Below are 15,518 nucleotides of genomic sequence, written 5' to 3' on the forward strand. Positions count from 1 at the left end.
CATGCCTTCCTTCAAACTATTTTCTCTTCCTGGAATGCCCTTCTATGTTTTCTCATGCTTAAGTGTGTCCTTCCTCCTTGAAGCTTTCTCAGCAACCTCTGCTTCATTTAACCAAATAGCATACACTTGACAATGAGCATATGTCATGGTACTGTTAGTAATCCTTTTGAGTTTATGTGCCTTATCTCTCCAGCTGTATTTTAAATTCAAGCAAGGGAACAACTTATGTCAGTTGAAACATATAACTTTATTGATGATACACAAATGAAGTCTTTGGTGCATAAATTCAAGTCAAAACAAATGATAGAAATGTAGGCTATTCATGATGGACATGTTCACTTTCAATTCACATAGAGGAACCAGTAAAAGTATTCCCATCCAAGCAGCACGATTAAAGTCACAAATGTGTTTTCAGTACAAGATGACTATTTGGTATTCATAAAATGGTTCAGCTGAAAGCTGGAGACTCACCGATTAACATCATTCTGGATGATACATTATTCAAAACCGGCAGCTGAAAGGATTCCTTTACTATATGAGCAAAGTGGAAAAGCAGTAACTTTCAATTTTCAATGCTTCCAGACTGCAGAACCAAATTTCTTCAAGCTCTTTGGGGGCACATAGATAGGCAATCAGAATTTGTCCACTAGTTTTATAACTTTCACTTTCACCAGGAGGTCATGGTGATTTGCTAAGGCTCGAATTTTCTTAACACATATTCCAGATGCAGTGCATAAGAAAAAAAGGGAACCTTTATTGAATTCTCTGTAGTTGAATACTTCTGCTCTGAGATTGTCATAGATGATCTCAAATAGAGTAAGGGCATTAATAAGAATTTCTGATTCCACATAAGAATTATAGAGGGAACTAAATGATGCCGGCACTTGGGTACTGAGCAGTTTTTTTAACATATCTGGATTTTCAGCAAAATTTGAAAGTATTTTCAAAATCTCAACCTTGATTTTTCCACCTCCCTGAGATAACAAACGGAAAAAGTTTGCAATGGAATTAACAAGCAGGTGCTGGTAGTCATTAGTAATAGTCATGTTTGTTAAAAATTTTAGTCCAACTACCTGTACTGCTGAATTCAGGTTAGAGGCCATGACATCATCCATCACTTTATTCATGTATACCTGAAGACGACCCTGATTTTCATAATTCTCACTCAGGTTATTCAGGGCCATTAAGGCTTTTTCCTTAATGTGGGGATCAGTTTTGTTGATCATGTTTGCAATAATCGGGAGGCCTCCCAATTTGCGAATTGTGTCTTGGTTGCATGAATAATTGGCATTGTTGCTCAGGGTGAGCAAAGCTACCTGTTGGATGAAAGGATCATCAGACTTCTGAAGCAAGGTAAGGACTTTCCTGAGGTCTCGGGCACCCAGAATCTCATCAATTTCATAAGGAAAGGGGCGCTTCTGCATGGGAATGGTTCTTTTACCTTTCCCTCTGTGCTGAGTCTCAGGCTCAGAGTCTGAATCGGACTCTGTGTCAGTCCACCCGGACTCCCCTTCCTCAGAATCAGGAACCTCTGCTAGGAAAGCTTGTCCCCCATTAGCAGAGGCTGCAGCAGCTACTGCAGCCCCATCCCCAGGGCGGAAGCCTATCCCCAATTCATCTACTTCAACTTTGCTTTTCTTGCCCTTACCCTTGCCTCCAGTTCGGGCCTTGGTTCCACCCTTGGCCCCACCTTTGGGTACAGCTCCAGTTGATGACCCAGACTTAGGTATAGCCCCAGTGTGAGCCCCAGGAGTAGCTCTCTTGACAGCTGCTGTTCCAGGAACTGCTGCTGTTCTAGAGGACCCTGATGTCCCAGGAGCCTCTGCAGCACCGGTAGGAACCACCACCCGGGGAGCTTCTGCTGCCCGAGTATGCCCTGCAGCGCCACGAGCCTCCACAGCCTGGGTAGGAGCTACAGCCCCTGGAGCCTCTGTTACTTCTGGAGCTTCTTCTGTCCCCAGAGGCACTGCCCCGGGGACTTCTGCCACTTTGGGAGCCTCTGACATTGCGGTGGTCTCTGCAGCCCCAGTAGCCTCTGCCCCGAGGGATGCTGCCATTGCAGAAGCCTCTGCAGCCGCTACTACAGATTCGGCCTTAGTCTCAACCCCTACCCCATCAGGCTCCTGGGCCTGACTTCCTTCCCCACTCTGACCGTCAGCACTGGCTGCAGCTGGGACCACTGCCTCAGCTCCGGCCGTGTCCAGAGCAGAGGCTTCATTCTGGGCCCTGTTTTCCGCCCCAGCCTGGACTGGAGCGGGAGGACTGAATTCGGGCCCAAGGTCAATTGTGAATCCAGCCCTTAACCCAGCTCTAGCTCTGGCTCCTGTCCCAGCCACTGCCCCTGCCCTGGTCTTCGGCTTGGTCAGTCTCTTTTTCGTTTGGGCTCTTCCCCCGGCGTATTTGTATACGCAGTACCAGGCACCAGCCCCGATCACTATCCCTGCGGCTACACAGCCAGCATCGCGAACGCGGCTCATGGTGCAGCTGGGCTGATTCCCTGATCCAGGATGCAGAGCTGACTTGCCCAAGTGGGGTGCGTGCACGTCCTGGCGAGTGAGACTCTTCAGCTCAGGCTCCCAAGTTCGGCCAAGGCTGCAAGCCGAGCAGGACCTAGGGGTAAAGAATAGAATTGAGGCGTTAGGCTCTGGCTCACTTTTTGCCTACCAAGGCCTACTTCGAGGAGAGACTGGGGACACACTTAATTGGTGGGCATGCTAGTACCCAGAACACAGGTGTCAAAGCCTGCGTTTGCTGATTCATGGACCTGGTTGTCCAACATTTTCTGTATTTTCATCCCTAGCCTGCCCTATTCAATGTCAACATATGCAATTTCCCAGCACCTAAACGGGTAGTGAGAGGCTGTAAAAACGTTGGGAAAGCTGGTGGAGAGCGGGAAAGGCAATAGAGATCCCAGAATCTGTTCTGATCTCCCCCCACCCCCACCCCCACCCCAAGGGTCCCCAGGTGGTACACATTCACATACCAACCTGCTGAGATCAGAAGTAGTTTGCTGGCCTCCCTCCCCTCAGCTCCGCAGGCCCAAAAGACTGACAGACCTGCGGACAGATACCCGAAATTGCGTTTGAGTTTTTGTTGAACAGACACCGATCCCTTTCCTGATTTGAATCCCTGTGAGTCAAAAGATTCCCCCTCTCAGGGCTTCTCTTTCCCTCCCTATCCCTTCTCCCTTAAACAACTTCCTAAGGCTGACGCCACGCCCTTTTTCCTGCACCAAAAAGGACGGGAGGTGGAAGAGGAGAAGCCTCTGGTCCCAGACTCTCCTCAGGTTTCTGCCACATCCACACCAGGAGTTCCCAGACAGTTCCCACCCCCAGCACTGACCTCCCAGAATTCAGGGCTGTTTCTCCTTCCTTCAGTTCAGTTAAAGCTTCATCCTAAGGACAGACTGAAGGGCAGAAATATAGACACTCTCAGTCGGAGACTGAGGGCCTGATGAATGGATCTGCACGCAGTACAAGAGGCCCAACAACTGCCTTTTAGAATTCGCATACCCGAATGTCAAACGATTCCACCTCTTAATTCCCTCAACTCTGCCCACTCCTCCCCTCCCATTCCAATCCCCCCTCCTGCGCAGGCTCCTCAGGCACACACCCCCTCCTTGCATGTTGCCCCGCCCCCGTCCGCCATTTCTCTGGGACACACCGCCACACCCCTTCTCCTGCAATGAAGCGGGGGCGGAGGGGCGGGGCGAGGGTGCAGCAAAAAGCTGGATGGGACGTGGGACGAGGATAACTGCCGAACAATCTAGCGTCCCCTCCTGTGATCACCCGCCCTTCACTCTGCAGCCCCCAAGCCTAGCTTTAGCTTGCAGAACAGGGGCCCCAATGTCTGTCTTTTCGCGTTCAGGGTCGTGATTTTCCACCGTTTCTCAGCTCTGGGCTCCTCCTTCCACCACCATCCCCTCCCAATCCCCCGTTAACCGCCATTTCTCCTGCCTGTGTACCCGAACTCCTTTTCCAGGAATGAAAAGACGGGGGTGAAGAGCGGTGTGAGCCAGAGGTGTCTAAAAAACAGACTGGTTGTTAATACGGCGGTTTAATACAAGATTCTCTCAGGGTATCCCCCTCTTGTGAAACCCAGACAGCGTCAAACCCACCATCTCGCCCAAAGAGGCTAGCACACCCATTTCCCGGCACCGCAAAGGACAGAGGGTCGGGGGAAGGGAGGGAGTGGGGTGGGGTAGTCGATGTAACTGTCTGCAAAATGAGGGTGGAAGTGAATAGGCCGGATCATTTCCAAATTGCGCGACCCTCCGGTCACCGTTTCCCAGCTTCCCCACTGGCCTTGTATGCGCTGCTACGTTTATTTCTCTTCCCTCCTCCTCTCAAAACAGGACGGGGTATGGGTTGCGGGGCCTGAGTGTCAAAAACAAAACAAAACAAAAACACTGGCTGGGAGAGGAGATAAGGGGATTCTTCGCAAAGCATATAGAAGTCTTTACGAACCCCCCCTCCCCCTTTCCCCGCCTCCCACCGAAAGGATCTGCGACTGAGCGCGGCTGTCTGGAAAGCCGGCCAGAAGTGGGCGAGAGGAGGCGCCCGCGGCCTCGGACTCCCGCATCTCTGGGCTACCCCTACTCAGGGGTCCCAGGCCGTGCCCACCCTCACACCCACCTGCCCGGATCTGGGGGAATTTTCTCCTTCTCCTCCTCGCCTGGGTTAAACGCACGGCTGTGCGTAGCGCAATAGAGAGTTGGTACCCAGAGGAGGACGGAGGACTGCGGTCAGGGCTTTAAGTACCTTTGCCCACGTCAGCTCCTGATCACGTGAGGGCCGCATCGCCAGTAAGCTTGGGTCCCTAATTTCCACTCCCACCAGGAGTACGAGCCACCTCCTTTACCCTCACCCCCACCTCACCCCACCACATCAGGTCCTGTCACTCATGTTTTTGTTTTTGTAGTCCCAGAGGCCAAAAGTGGCCCCTTCTCTCTGTAGTTAGAATTTGCAGCCAAGGAGGGGCTGCATCATCTCAGAGTTACGGGCAATTTTATTTCTTTGTTGGGGAATTATCTCATCCTTTCCTAGGCTACTAGGCACCCTCCCCTCTCTCCACCTGCAACCCTTCGGCCACTAGTGACCACCATTTCCCTTGCAGTCGGGTCCCTGCTCCAGTATAGGCAAGGGGTAGGTGTCAGAAGGGAGACAAGGAGTGGGATTAGGGTCTGTACTTTTGTAATACTCCTCTCTCTTGTTTTTAAAACTATGACAACACCTTATTTTTACAGTAAGATACACTAAAACAAGGATTTAGTGTGGGAAACAGCAATAAAAAAGGGGGGCTTGTCTTATAAAAATTTCCCACTTATATTGGAAGGCACAATTAATTTTGGTTAATTTTTACCTCACAGGAAATTAATTCAATTGACCACATAGGAAATAGTTTTCAAAATATGCTAAGGTATTTTGAATATCTAAAAATGGAATTTTTCTCAACAAGATAGGCTCATTTCCATGTGATCTGTAAATTGACGCATGGAGAGATGGTTCAGTTGTCCAATCTTACTTATTTTGGACAAATTATACCTTACTTTTTTTCCTGGGACAGCATTTTAAGTTGATGAATAAATGACCCTGTCTTGTTCTGCTAGAGAAACACATTTATTTAATGTTCCCAAACCATTGCTGACTGCTGTGTGAACCTCCTGTAATTTGATGGATATGATCATGACAGATTTCAACACCTGTCCCTGGATTAGGTTCCAGTCTAGTGATTCAGCTTTAGGCAAAGGGAAGAACTGTGAGGCCAAGGAAACTGAGGGTGTGAGGGATGCAGAGGTGGTCAGATCTTCTCTGCCTTGTTAAGGGGTAGAGAAGGTGTTGCCCCTATACCCATCCCACCCCCATATTCCAGAACATCTCCTGCATTCAGCCACCTGACTCTGTTGCTCATTCCTCCCTCCTACCCACCCCCAAATTTGCACAAAGGAAACTCAGCTGATGCATAAAAAGAATTCTTATTCCCACCTACATCTGCGTTGTAGGTTTAAAGAAGCCTGGAGAAGTGATGACTGGGGGAGAGCACCTAGGCCTGTCTACTCTGCCCTTATTCATGGTGCCCTTATGGAAGTTGCTCATAACACTGTCTGCTGCCACCCATCTGGCCTAAGAGGTGCAGTCTGCTAGGCCTTTCACCTCTAACTTCCTTAACCTCCATGGTACCGAGGAAGAACACAGCCTTCTGCAGGGTCACTGTCTGCCATTTCACACCCACCTTGGTCCCCCCTCAGCCAAATTTATGCCCAGACCCAAGAAATCTTCCCATTGATCATACTGATTAACCTAGAGTAGGTATTTTGAACTGGCCAAGTCTGGACTACCTGAAATTGTATGCAAGGTTTTGTTTGAGTGTATGTATGATTAAGAGCCTTTTTTTTTTGGCAGGGAGAGGGATTATTGATCTCAGTTTCTCAAGGGATCTGTGACCCCTCCCCCAAATATTAATAACCAATATAATGGCCAGAAGGTCTGTGGTATATACAATAGTCCAGATTAGGAATCTTGTTTCTTTTCTGATAATTAAAGTAATATGTACCAGTGGTAAAAAAAATTCAAAAAATATGGAAATATACAAAGTATAAAGGAAATGAGCCCTGTAATATCCTTTCCACTCTCAGCCATCACTATTTCCAACTTTCTTTTATGCACATATTAGTAGTTGCATTTATGCTTATTAATCAAGTTCCAAATCAAGCAACACAAAATAAAAAATAATTTTGGGATTTGTACTATAATTGCATGAAATCTGCAGTTTAATTTGAAGGAAGATTAGCATCCTAAAGTTGAGACTTTCCATCCAGGAATATGTTACATCTCCATTTTGCTCAGTTTTATTTTCATGTTTGTTAATCAAATTTCATCACTTTCTTCAGCTAGGTCATTCACTTTCCTTTTTAGGTTTTTCTCGGGTATTTAGAAGTCCTTGTGCTGAAATAGTATTCCTTTTCCAATTATAATTTCTGATAGGCAACTTTCTGTTTTAGGGAAAATATTCAACTATTGTATACTTACTTTGTATTTGCCAATTTTTGTGATCTCTTTTATTAATTCCAGTAGTTTTCAGGTGATACCTTTGCTTTTTTTTCTAGACATGCATGATCATCTGCAAATGATGACTTTTCATTTCTTCTTTTCCAGTATCTATGTATTTCTATTTCATTTCTTTGCTGCATGTATTACATTGACCAGAACCTCCAGAACTATGTTGAATGATAGTGGAGAATGAAAGCCTCCTGATTTTGTTCTTGAAGCAAGTGGGAATGCCTCTTTGGTTTCATCATTTAGTGTAATTTTTGCTGTTTCTGATATATTCTCTTTTTATTTCAAGGTTACTTTCTCTTATGTTTAACACTACTGCAAAAAAGTAGTACAAAGAAATAATGTCAGTGAGTGTAGGTTAGCCATAAATTCTCCCTACAGGGAGTGATGAAATTGCCAGATCATAAGAGCCTCATATATTCTTCATTAGGTTAAGGACATTTTCTTTTATATTTAGTTGAATTTAACCAGAATGGCTGGTTAAATTATATACAATTCTTTACCACATAAACAAAGTTTCCTCCTATTCCTATTTTACTATTAGTATTTTTCTAAAATTAGGAATAACTAATTATATTTATAGAACGCATTGGTTGTAAGGTAATTTCCTCCTTCAATTTGTTGTTGTAATGAATGATATAAGTAGACCAGTCTCCCTCCCTGTCTGTAGATTAGACTATGGAATAAACTCTAGGGACTATCAGGATTACAGTAGTGCTGCTCCCTTGTTCAAACTCCTCAGCCACTTCTCATGTTATTTGGTGTAAATGCAATGTCTTGACTACAACATACAAGGCCCTATCTATTCAAATTTATTACCTCTCTGACCTCATCTTCTACTGCTCTCCTCCTAGCTCACGATGCTCTAGCCATCCTGGCTTCCTTGATGTCCCGAGAATATACTGGGTATGATCCCTTCACAGAACCTTTGCACTTACTTGCTTGTCCCTCTGCCTGGAATGTTATTCTCCCAGATATTGTCATATATCCTATCACAGTGATTTGGTGGGCTCACCTCACTGGGGTAGTGCCAAGGTTCTAGGGTTACAAATTACCAGTGTATGGGGGGATATCTTTCCACACTAGTTGTAGCTGTGATGCTCATCATCCCAGTGTTCATGAGCCTTTCAAATAGACCAGTTGGGTATCTTCTGTGCCATTCTTGGGATAGAGGACACAGGAATCCAGTGAGGCTGGGAGCCTCGGGCATGATCCAGGCTCTTAGCTGTGTCATGTGGCCATCAGTATTGAGTTCCTTCTATTTTATCTGGGCTGTCAGGGATGAAGTGACTCTGAGAAGGATGCAGCTATAAATCTTTAGCAACCAACACTTCTAGCAGCTAGGGGATAGATATACTGGCCAGTAAATGGAATCTTGGCAGAGCACCAATAGCATCTACTATATGTAATATAACTAGCCGATCTGCATTCTTGTAGTGAAAATATGCTTCCCATCCACAGCCCCAGGAAGCCTTAACTTCAACATTTTTTTGCTGTGGAGTCTCTTCACAGGTGCAGTCTACCAGAAAATGTATGGCTTCCTCATAGGTAAAACAAAAAGAAAAAGGTGCTTGTGCTTATTTAATCTCTTAGTGGTTTTCTCAGAAAAACTCTCCCTCAGAGGTTACTTTTCTCTCTCAAACCTGCCGGAATTCAATTACCTCCTCCAATGCATGAAGTTTGAGGAAATACTGTGTGACATGCAGTCTACTATCTATTGGAAATGTGTTTTACCTTTAATGAGATTCGTGGCTAGTACAAAGAGTGAGGGAAGTTTAGACTCAGAATGTGTGGCTCTGGTCCATTTAGAACAGATTTTGGCAAGTGTTAAATTGAAACTAGTGGAGAAGTTGCTAAAGAAGGGCAATCTTTGACAATCTCCGATGACCCAGGAAGACATGGGAGGGCATTAAGGCAAGGGGACCCTACTACCCTGATAAATGGGCTGCCTTTAATCTCCCATTCATGTAGTGGGCCTGAGCTCTTGGGGATAGAACATTCCTTGGAGGAGTTTAAACTTTGAGCTGATATGGGAAATTCAGCCTCATTTATTTTGGTGGTTCCCTCACTCCCAGAGCATTGCCAAAATTTGAGAGCCAGTGTATCGGGGAGGCAGACTCCTCCATATGTGTCACTACTGAGGCACACATAGTTCTAGATTGCAAACTGATTTCAGGCTCAATGGCTCTGGTGCCTCTGCACTATGCTAGAGGAACAGAGATCTTTGTCAAAACTGGAGTTGCTGGGTTTAAGGTCCAGCCTCCTTGGCACATCTGATGGCCATCCACATCTTTGAGACGCTATTGGAGCAAGGCACATGTCTTTCCTTGCTCAGGAGCCCCCATTACTTCATCTGTACTAACCCATTCTCAGAACGCAGGAATTTTTTTCACTCTGGAAGAAATACCTGTCTCTTTAAACCACAAGTTATCTTGCTGAAACTTGACAATAGAAGTCAGGAAAAAATATGTAAATTAACCAAGAACTTATAAATTGTAATGGGTCATTTAAAAAGTCCTTTCTCATTTTATAGCATGTATCCAGTTAAAATAATTAAATATTGAGAGATTTTACTATAATTTAATTTACTCTCCTCTCCCCAACCAGTTTCATTTATAATTAACACTTATGCTTTCTAATGTTGTGGGATAATTAAACATTACAGCACATTATAGGGTATTATGTGAGAGTCTATAAAAATATTTACATAACAAGAATTCCCAAATCCCAGTTAATGGTCTAGTTTTATTCAGTACAAACATTTCTACCCTAACCATGTTTTCATAATTCAAATTGGATATAATATGATTGGTCAATTAGGAAACCTAGTTTGCATTATGCAAAGAGTGGTTGATAATAATGCCATCAAAATCAGGAGCCACTATCACCTGTATTAAATAATTAAATTAAAAAAAAAGCTCTTATCTTCTGGTTGACCAAGATGACAGTGTAAGATGCTTCAGGGTACTGTCCTCCCACTGAATCTTTAAACAACTAGAAAAAACTGGCAGAGCCATCTTCCTCAAATCTGGAAAACAGTTAAGGGTTGCAGTAACTAGGCAAGTGCAAAATCAAGAAAAAGCAGCATGAAAAATGGTAGGTAAAGCTCATGGTGCCCTTCTCCCACCTCTTTCCCTGTGTTCCCATTATGGGTCCCTGGCCTTGTCCCAGATGGAGCAGATTAACCCTTGTGTGCATACTGGCATGATTGTATGTCACTGCCAATCTACCCCATGGAAGACCAAAGACTGAACCAAGAAAATTGTCTCAGGCTTGCCCTCCCCGAATTTGTCCTGAAGGCAGAGATTCAGCTTGCAGACAGCTAAAAGCAGTGTGAGAAACAATTAAATTGAAGTGGCCTGGGTCAAAGGCCCACGGGCATTAAATCATACAACAGAGCACCCAGAAGTGGGTAAAAGTCTATTTCAAAGGGAGTAGAAGGGAGCATTCGAACTCCTATAAATTGTAAACAGGGGCATTCATATGGCCACTAGCAAGCAGAAGCCCAGGAAAAGAAGCAGGGTTCCAGGGCCCCATGGCTCCACACATGCTCAAATAAGACAGAGAAGACCCTGCACTTCATATTCACCTTGGGCTGATCTTCTCCGTAGAGGGCTAAGCTCTGAAGGAGATCACAAGCCAAAGCATAGCCAATTTGCAAAGACTTTGAAAGGTGCTTTTTGCTTTGGTTTGTTTTTGTTAACTCCTGGCACTTAAGAAAATCTCTGTCATATCACTATCTGTATAAGGAACAGACAACTCAGGGACTAAATTCCAGGGTTAACACTTTAAAATATTAAAATGTACAGTGTGCAACAAAAGATTACAAAGCAAACAAAGAAACAGGAAATAATGGATCATCCATAGGAACAAGAAAAGAATCCAGAAATCAACACTGAAGAGGACCAGACTTTGGAAATACTGGACAAAAGCTTAAAAAAATAATCCTCAGTATGTTCAAGGAGATAAAGGAAAACCCAGAGAAAGAACTGAAGTATAGCAGGAAAACAATGAGTTGAAAATATGAGAATCTCTTTGAGATTCTAGGTAGGAGCCAAGCAGAAATATTGGAGTTGAACACCACCATAACTGAAATGAAAAATTTCCTAGAGGGGATCCACAGTTTATAGGAGCTGTCAGAAGAAAGAGTCAGTGATGGAAAAGTAAAGACAATTGACTTGATTCAGACTGAGGAGCAAAAAGAACAAAGACTTTAAAAAAATGAACAGAGCCTAAGAGACCTGTGGAATACAGTCAAGCATACTAAAATATGCATTATGGGAGTCCCCAAAGGAGAAGAAAGAGAGAAAGGGACAGAAGGGATATTCAAAGAAATAATTACAGAAAACTTCCACAATTTAATGAAAGGCATTAATATGCACATTCGAGGAAACCCGTGAACTCCAAACAGTATAAATTCAAAGAGAACACACAGACATATAGATATCAAACTGTCCAATGCCAAGGACAAAGGGAGAATTCTGAGAGCTGCAAGAAAAAAGCAACAAGTTATTTACAAGGAAATTCCAATAAGATTAAGTGTGAATTTCTCATCAGAAACCATGGAGGCAAGAAGGCAGTGGGATGAGATATTTCAAGTGCTTAAAGAAAATAATTGCCAGTAAAGAATTTTACATTTGGTGAGACTTTCTTACAAAAATGAGGGAGAAATGAAGACATTCCCAGATAAACAAAAGCTGAGGGAGTTTTTTACCACTAGACAAGCAATGCTAACTGGAGTTCTTCAGACCACAAGGAAAGGAAACTAGACAGTGGATCAAAGTGATATAAGGATATAATGACCTCTGGTAAAGGTAACCATATTGGAAATTATAAATGCCAGTACTATTGTATTGTAATTTTGGTATATAGCTCCACTTTTTACTTCTTACAGGATCTAAAATGCCAAGACATTAAAGTAATGAAAAATCTATGGTTGTGTTCATACAATGAAAAAAGATATAATTTGTATCAAGTACAACAAAAAGGTGGGGAGATGGAGGGCTATAGGAAAAGTGTATGTGTATTGCATGGAAGTTAGGTTGGTATCAAATCAAACATGATTGTTATAGATTTAGGATGTTAAATTTTAGCCCCATGGTTACTACAAAGAAAATATGTGAAAAATACATTCAGAAACAAGTAATAAGGGACTCAAAGTGGTACAATATAAACAATCAAATATTTATGAAAGTAGGCATTAATAGAAGAATCAAGGGTCAAAAAAGCATAAGACTTACAAAGACAAAATATAAAATGGCAGAAGTCCTACATTATCAGTAGTTACTTTAAATATAAATGACTTAAACTCTCCAGTCCAAAGTCAGAGATTGGCAGAATGGATTAAAAAGCATGACCCAACTATATGCTGTTTATAAGAAACTCACCTTAAATGCAAAGACACAAGTAGATTGAAAGCAAAAGGATGGAAAAAAATATACCATGAATATAGCAACCAAAAGAGAGATGGATTAGTTATACTTGAATCAAATAAAATAGGCTTTAAGTTAAAAACTGTTATGAGGGCCCAGAGCCCGGGAGTTGAAGCCGGTTCCTAGTCTCGTCCTGTACCCCGCCTCCTCATTCCTCTCAACATGACAGATGCCGCTGTGTCCTTCGTCAAGGACTTCCTGGCAGGTGGGGTAGCCGCGGCCATCTCCAAGACCGCGGTAGCGCCCATTGAGCGGGTCAAGCTGCTGCTGCAGGTGCAACATACCAGCAAGCAAATCACGGCAGATAAGCAGTACAAGGGCATTATAGACTGTGTGGTTCGTATCCCCAAGGAGCAGGGAGTCCTGTCCTTCTGGCGTGGTAACCTGGCCAATGTCATCAGATACTTCCCCACCCAGGCGCTCAACTTTGCCTTCAAAGGTAAATACAAGCAGATCTTCCTGGGTGGTGTTGACAAGAGGACCCAGTTTTGGCGCTATTTTGCAGGGAACCTGGCATCAGGTGGTGCCGCTGGGGCCACATCCTTGTGTTTTGTGTACCCTCTTGATTTTGCCCGTACCCGTCTAGCAGCTGATGTGGGGAAAGCTGGAGCTGAAAGGGAATTCAAAGGCCTCGGTGACTGCCTGGTTAAGATCTACAAATCCGATGGGATTAAGGGCCTGTACCAAGGCTTTAACATGTCAGTACAGGGTATCATCATCTACCGAGCTGCCTACTTTGGTATCTGTGACACCGCAAAGGGAATGCTTCCAGATCCCAAGAATACTCACATCTTCATCAGCTGGATGATCACACAGTCCGTCACAGCTGTTGCCGGGTTGACTTCCTACCCATTTGACACTGTTCGTCGCCGCATGATGATGCAGTCAGGGCGTAAAGGAGCTGAAATCATGTACACAGGCACACTTGACTGCTGGAGGAAGATTGCTCGAGATGAAGGATCCAAAGCTTTCTTCAAGGGCGCGTGGTCCAACGTTCTCAGGGGCATGGGTGGTGCTTTTGTGCTTGTCTTGTATGATGAAATCAAGAAGTTCACATGTTATTTTCTAGTGTTCCCCTCCTGTGAACCGGCATGCTGTATTATATAACATATCTTGAGCATTCTCGACAGACGGTTGTCTGTCTATTTATCAAATGGCAACTATTTACTGGTTGAAAATGGGAAGCAATAATATTCATCTGACCACTTTTTCTCTTAAAGCCATTTCCATGATGATGGTGGGACTCAATTATATTTTTTATTTCAGTCATTCCTCATAAATAACAAATTTGAAGAAATAAAAATATCTGAAATACAAAAAAAAAAAAACTGTTATGAGGGACAAAGAAGGTCACCATATACTGATAAAGGGGTCAATTCAACAAGAAGACACAACAATTATAAATATTTGTGCACCTAATAGCAGAGCCCCAAAAATATATGAAGCAAACATTGAAAGCTTTGAAGACAGAAATAGATAGTTCTCCACTAATGATAGGAGACTTCAATACACAAATTTTAATAGTGGATAGAATATATCAATAGAAGATCAATAAAGAAATAGAAGACTTGAACAAGACCTAATAGACCTAACAGACATATATATAACATTTCATTCAACAGTAGCAGAATACACATTCTCTGGTGCACATGGGTTATTTCCGGGATACAACATAGGTTAGGTCACAAATCAAATCTCAATAAATTCAAAAATATTGAAATCACACAATGTATCTTCTCTGACCACAGTGGAATGAAGCTAGAAATCAATAACAGAGGGAGAGCTGGCATAACACAAATATGTACAAATACGTGGAAGTTAAACAAGGTACTCTTAAACAATGGGTAAAGGAGGAAGTCACAAAGGAAGTTAGTAAATAACTTGAGGTGAATAAAAATGGAAATACAGCATACCAAAATTTATGGGATGCAACAAAGGCAGTGCAGTGAGGCAAATTTATAGCTCTCACTGCTTGCATTATAAAAGAAGAAATATCTCAAATCAGAGACCTAACCTCACAACTCAAGGATTTAGAGAAAGAAGTGTAAGCTAAACCCAAAGTGAGCAGAAGGAAGGAAATAACAAAGATTATAGAAGAGATAAATAAAATCTAGAATACAAAAACAATAGACAGAATCAGGAAAACCAAAAGTTGGTACTTTGAAAAGGCCAATAAAATTGACAAAACTTTACCTAGTCTGATGAAGATAATGAGAGAGGACACAAATAACTAAAATCAGAAATGAAAGAGAGCACATAACTACTGACCTCATAGAAATAAAAAGGATTATAAGAGGATACTATGAACAAATGTAGCCCAACAAATTAGGATACCTAGATGAAATGGATAAATTCCTAGAAACATGTAGTCTATCTACACTGACTCAAGATGAAATAGAAGATCTCAACAAATCAATTAATAGTAAAGAGATTGAATCAGTAATAAAAAACCTCTCCCAAAAAGAAAAGACTGGAACCAGATGGCTTCACATGTGAATTTTATCAAACATTACAAGAAGAATTAACATCAATCCTACTCAAACTCTTCTAAAAAATTTAACAGGAGGGAACACTCCCTACATCATTACATGAGGAAAACATCACCCTAATACTAAAGCTGGTAAAAGATATCACAAGATAAAAATTACAGACCAATATTTCTGATGAATATAGATGCAAAAAATCCACAACAAAATATGAGCAAACTGAAACCAGCAGTACATTAAAATAATTACACACCATGATCAAGTGGGATTTATCTCTGGTGTCTAAGGGTGTTTCAACATAAGAAAATCAATTAATGTAATACATCACATTAACACAATGAAGGAAAGAAAAACACACGGTCATCTCAATTGATGCAGAAAAGGCATTTGACAAATTCTAGCACCCCCTCTTGAAAAAAACACTTAGAAAAGTGGGAATAGAAGGAAACTTCCTCAATATGATAAAGGGTATATATGAAAAACCCACCGCTAACATCATACTCAATGGTGGAAGTTTCCCTCTAAGATCAGGAAGAAGACAAGGA

At 42.7% G+C, this 15,518-nt stretch overlaps 2 protein-coding genes across 4 annotated transcripts; one reads left to right on the forward strand and one right to left on the reverse strand.

Annotated features, from left to right (window-relative positions):
* Positions 1-228: 228 nt before the first annotated feature.
* On the reverse strand, positions 229-4,717 carry ARMCX2 (armadillo repeat containing X-linked 2). Of its 3 annotated transcripts, XM_037821348.1 has the most exons (5): positions 4,635-4,717; positions 3,965-4,376; positions 3,343-3,406; positions 2,988-3,056; positions 229-2,610 (listed from the first exon to the last, which is right to left on the reverse strand). In XM_037821348.1, the coding sequence occupies exon 5, from the start codon at positions 2,475-2,477 to the stop codon at positions 633-635; it is 1,845 nt and encodes a 614-aa protein (XP_037677276.1). In that variant the 5' UTR covers positions 2,478-2,610; positions 2,988-3,056; positions 3,343-3,406; positions 3,965-4,376; positions 4,635-4,717; the 3' UTR covers positions 229-632. The 3 variants fall into 3 exon arrangements, with proteins under 3 accessions (XP_037677276.1, XP_037677274.1, XP_037677275.1); XM_037821346.1 differs by having other exon boundaries at positions 3,343-4,376; XM_037821347.1 differs by having other exon boundaries at positions 2,984-3,056; positions 3,343-4,376.
* Positions 4,718-12,578: 7,861 nt separating this feature from the next.
* Positions 12,579-13,796, forward strand: LOC119522798 (ADP/ATP translocase 2-like). Its single transcript, XM_037821441.1, has one exon. The coding sequence runs from the start codon at positions 12,650-12,652 to the stop codon at positions 13,592-13,594; it is 945 nt and encodes a 314-aa protein (XP_037677369.1). The 5' UTR covers positions 12,579-12,649; the 3' UTR covers positions 13,595-13,796.
* Positions 13,797-15,518: the final 1,722 nt, after the last annotated feature.

The sequence above is a fragment of the Choloepus didactylus genome, chromosome X (assembly GCF_015220235.1).
Source record: "Choloepus didactylus isolate mChoDid1 chromosome X, mChoDid1.pri, whole genome shotgun sequence".
NCBI lineage: Eukaryota > Metazoa > Chordata > Mammalia > Pilosa > Megalonychidae > Choloepus > Choloepus didactylus.

What these genes read in the sequence shown, in the direction of transcription:
- ARMCX2 (XM_037821348.1), bottom strand. Translation starts at nt 2,477, where the DNA reads ATGAGCCGCGTTCGCGATGCTGGCTGTGTAGCCGCAGGGATAGTGATC.
- LOC119522798 (XM_037821441.1), top strand. Translation starts at nt 12,650, where the DNA reads ATGACAGATGCCGCTGTGTCCTTCGTCAAGGACTTCCTGGCAGGTGGG.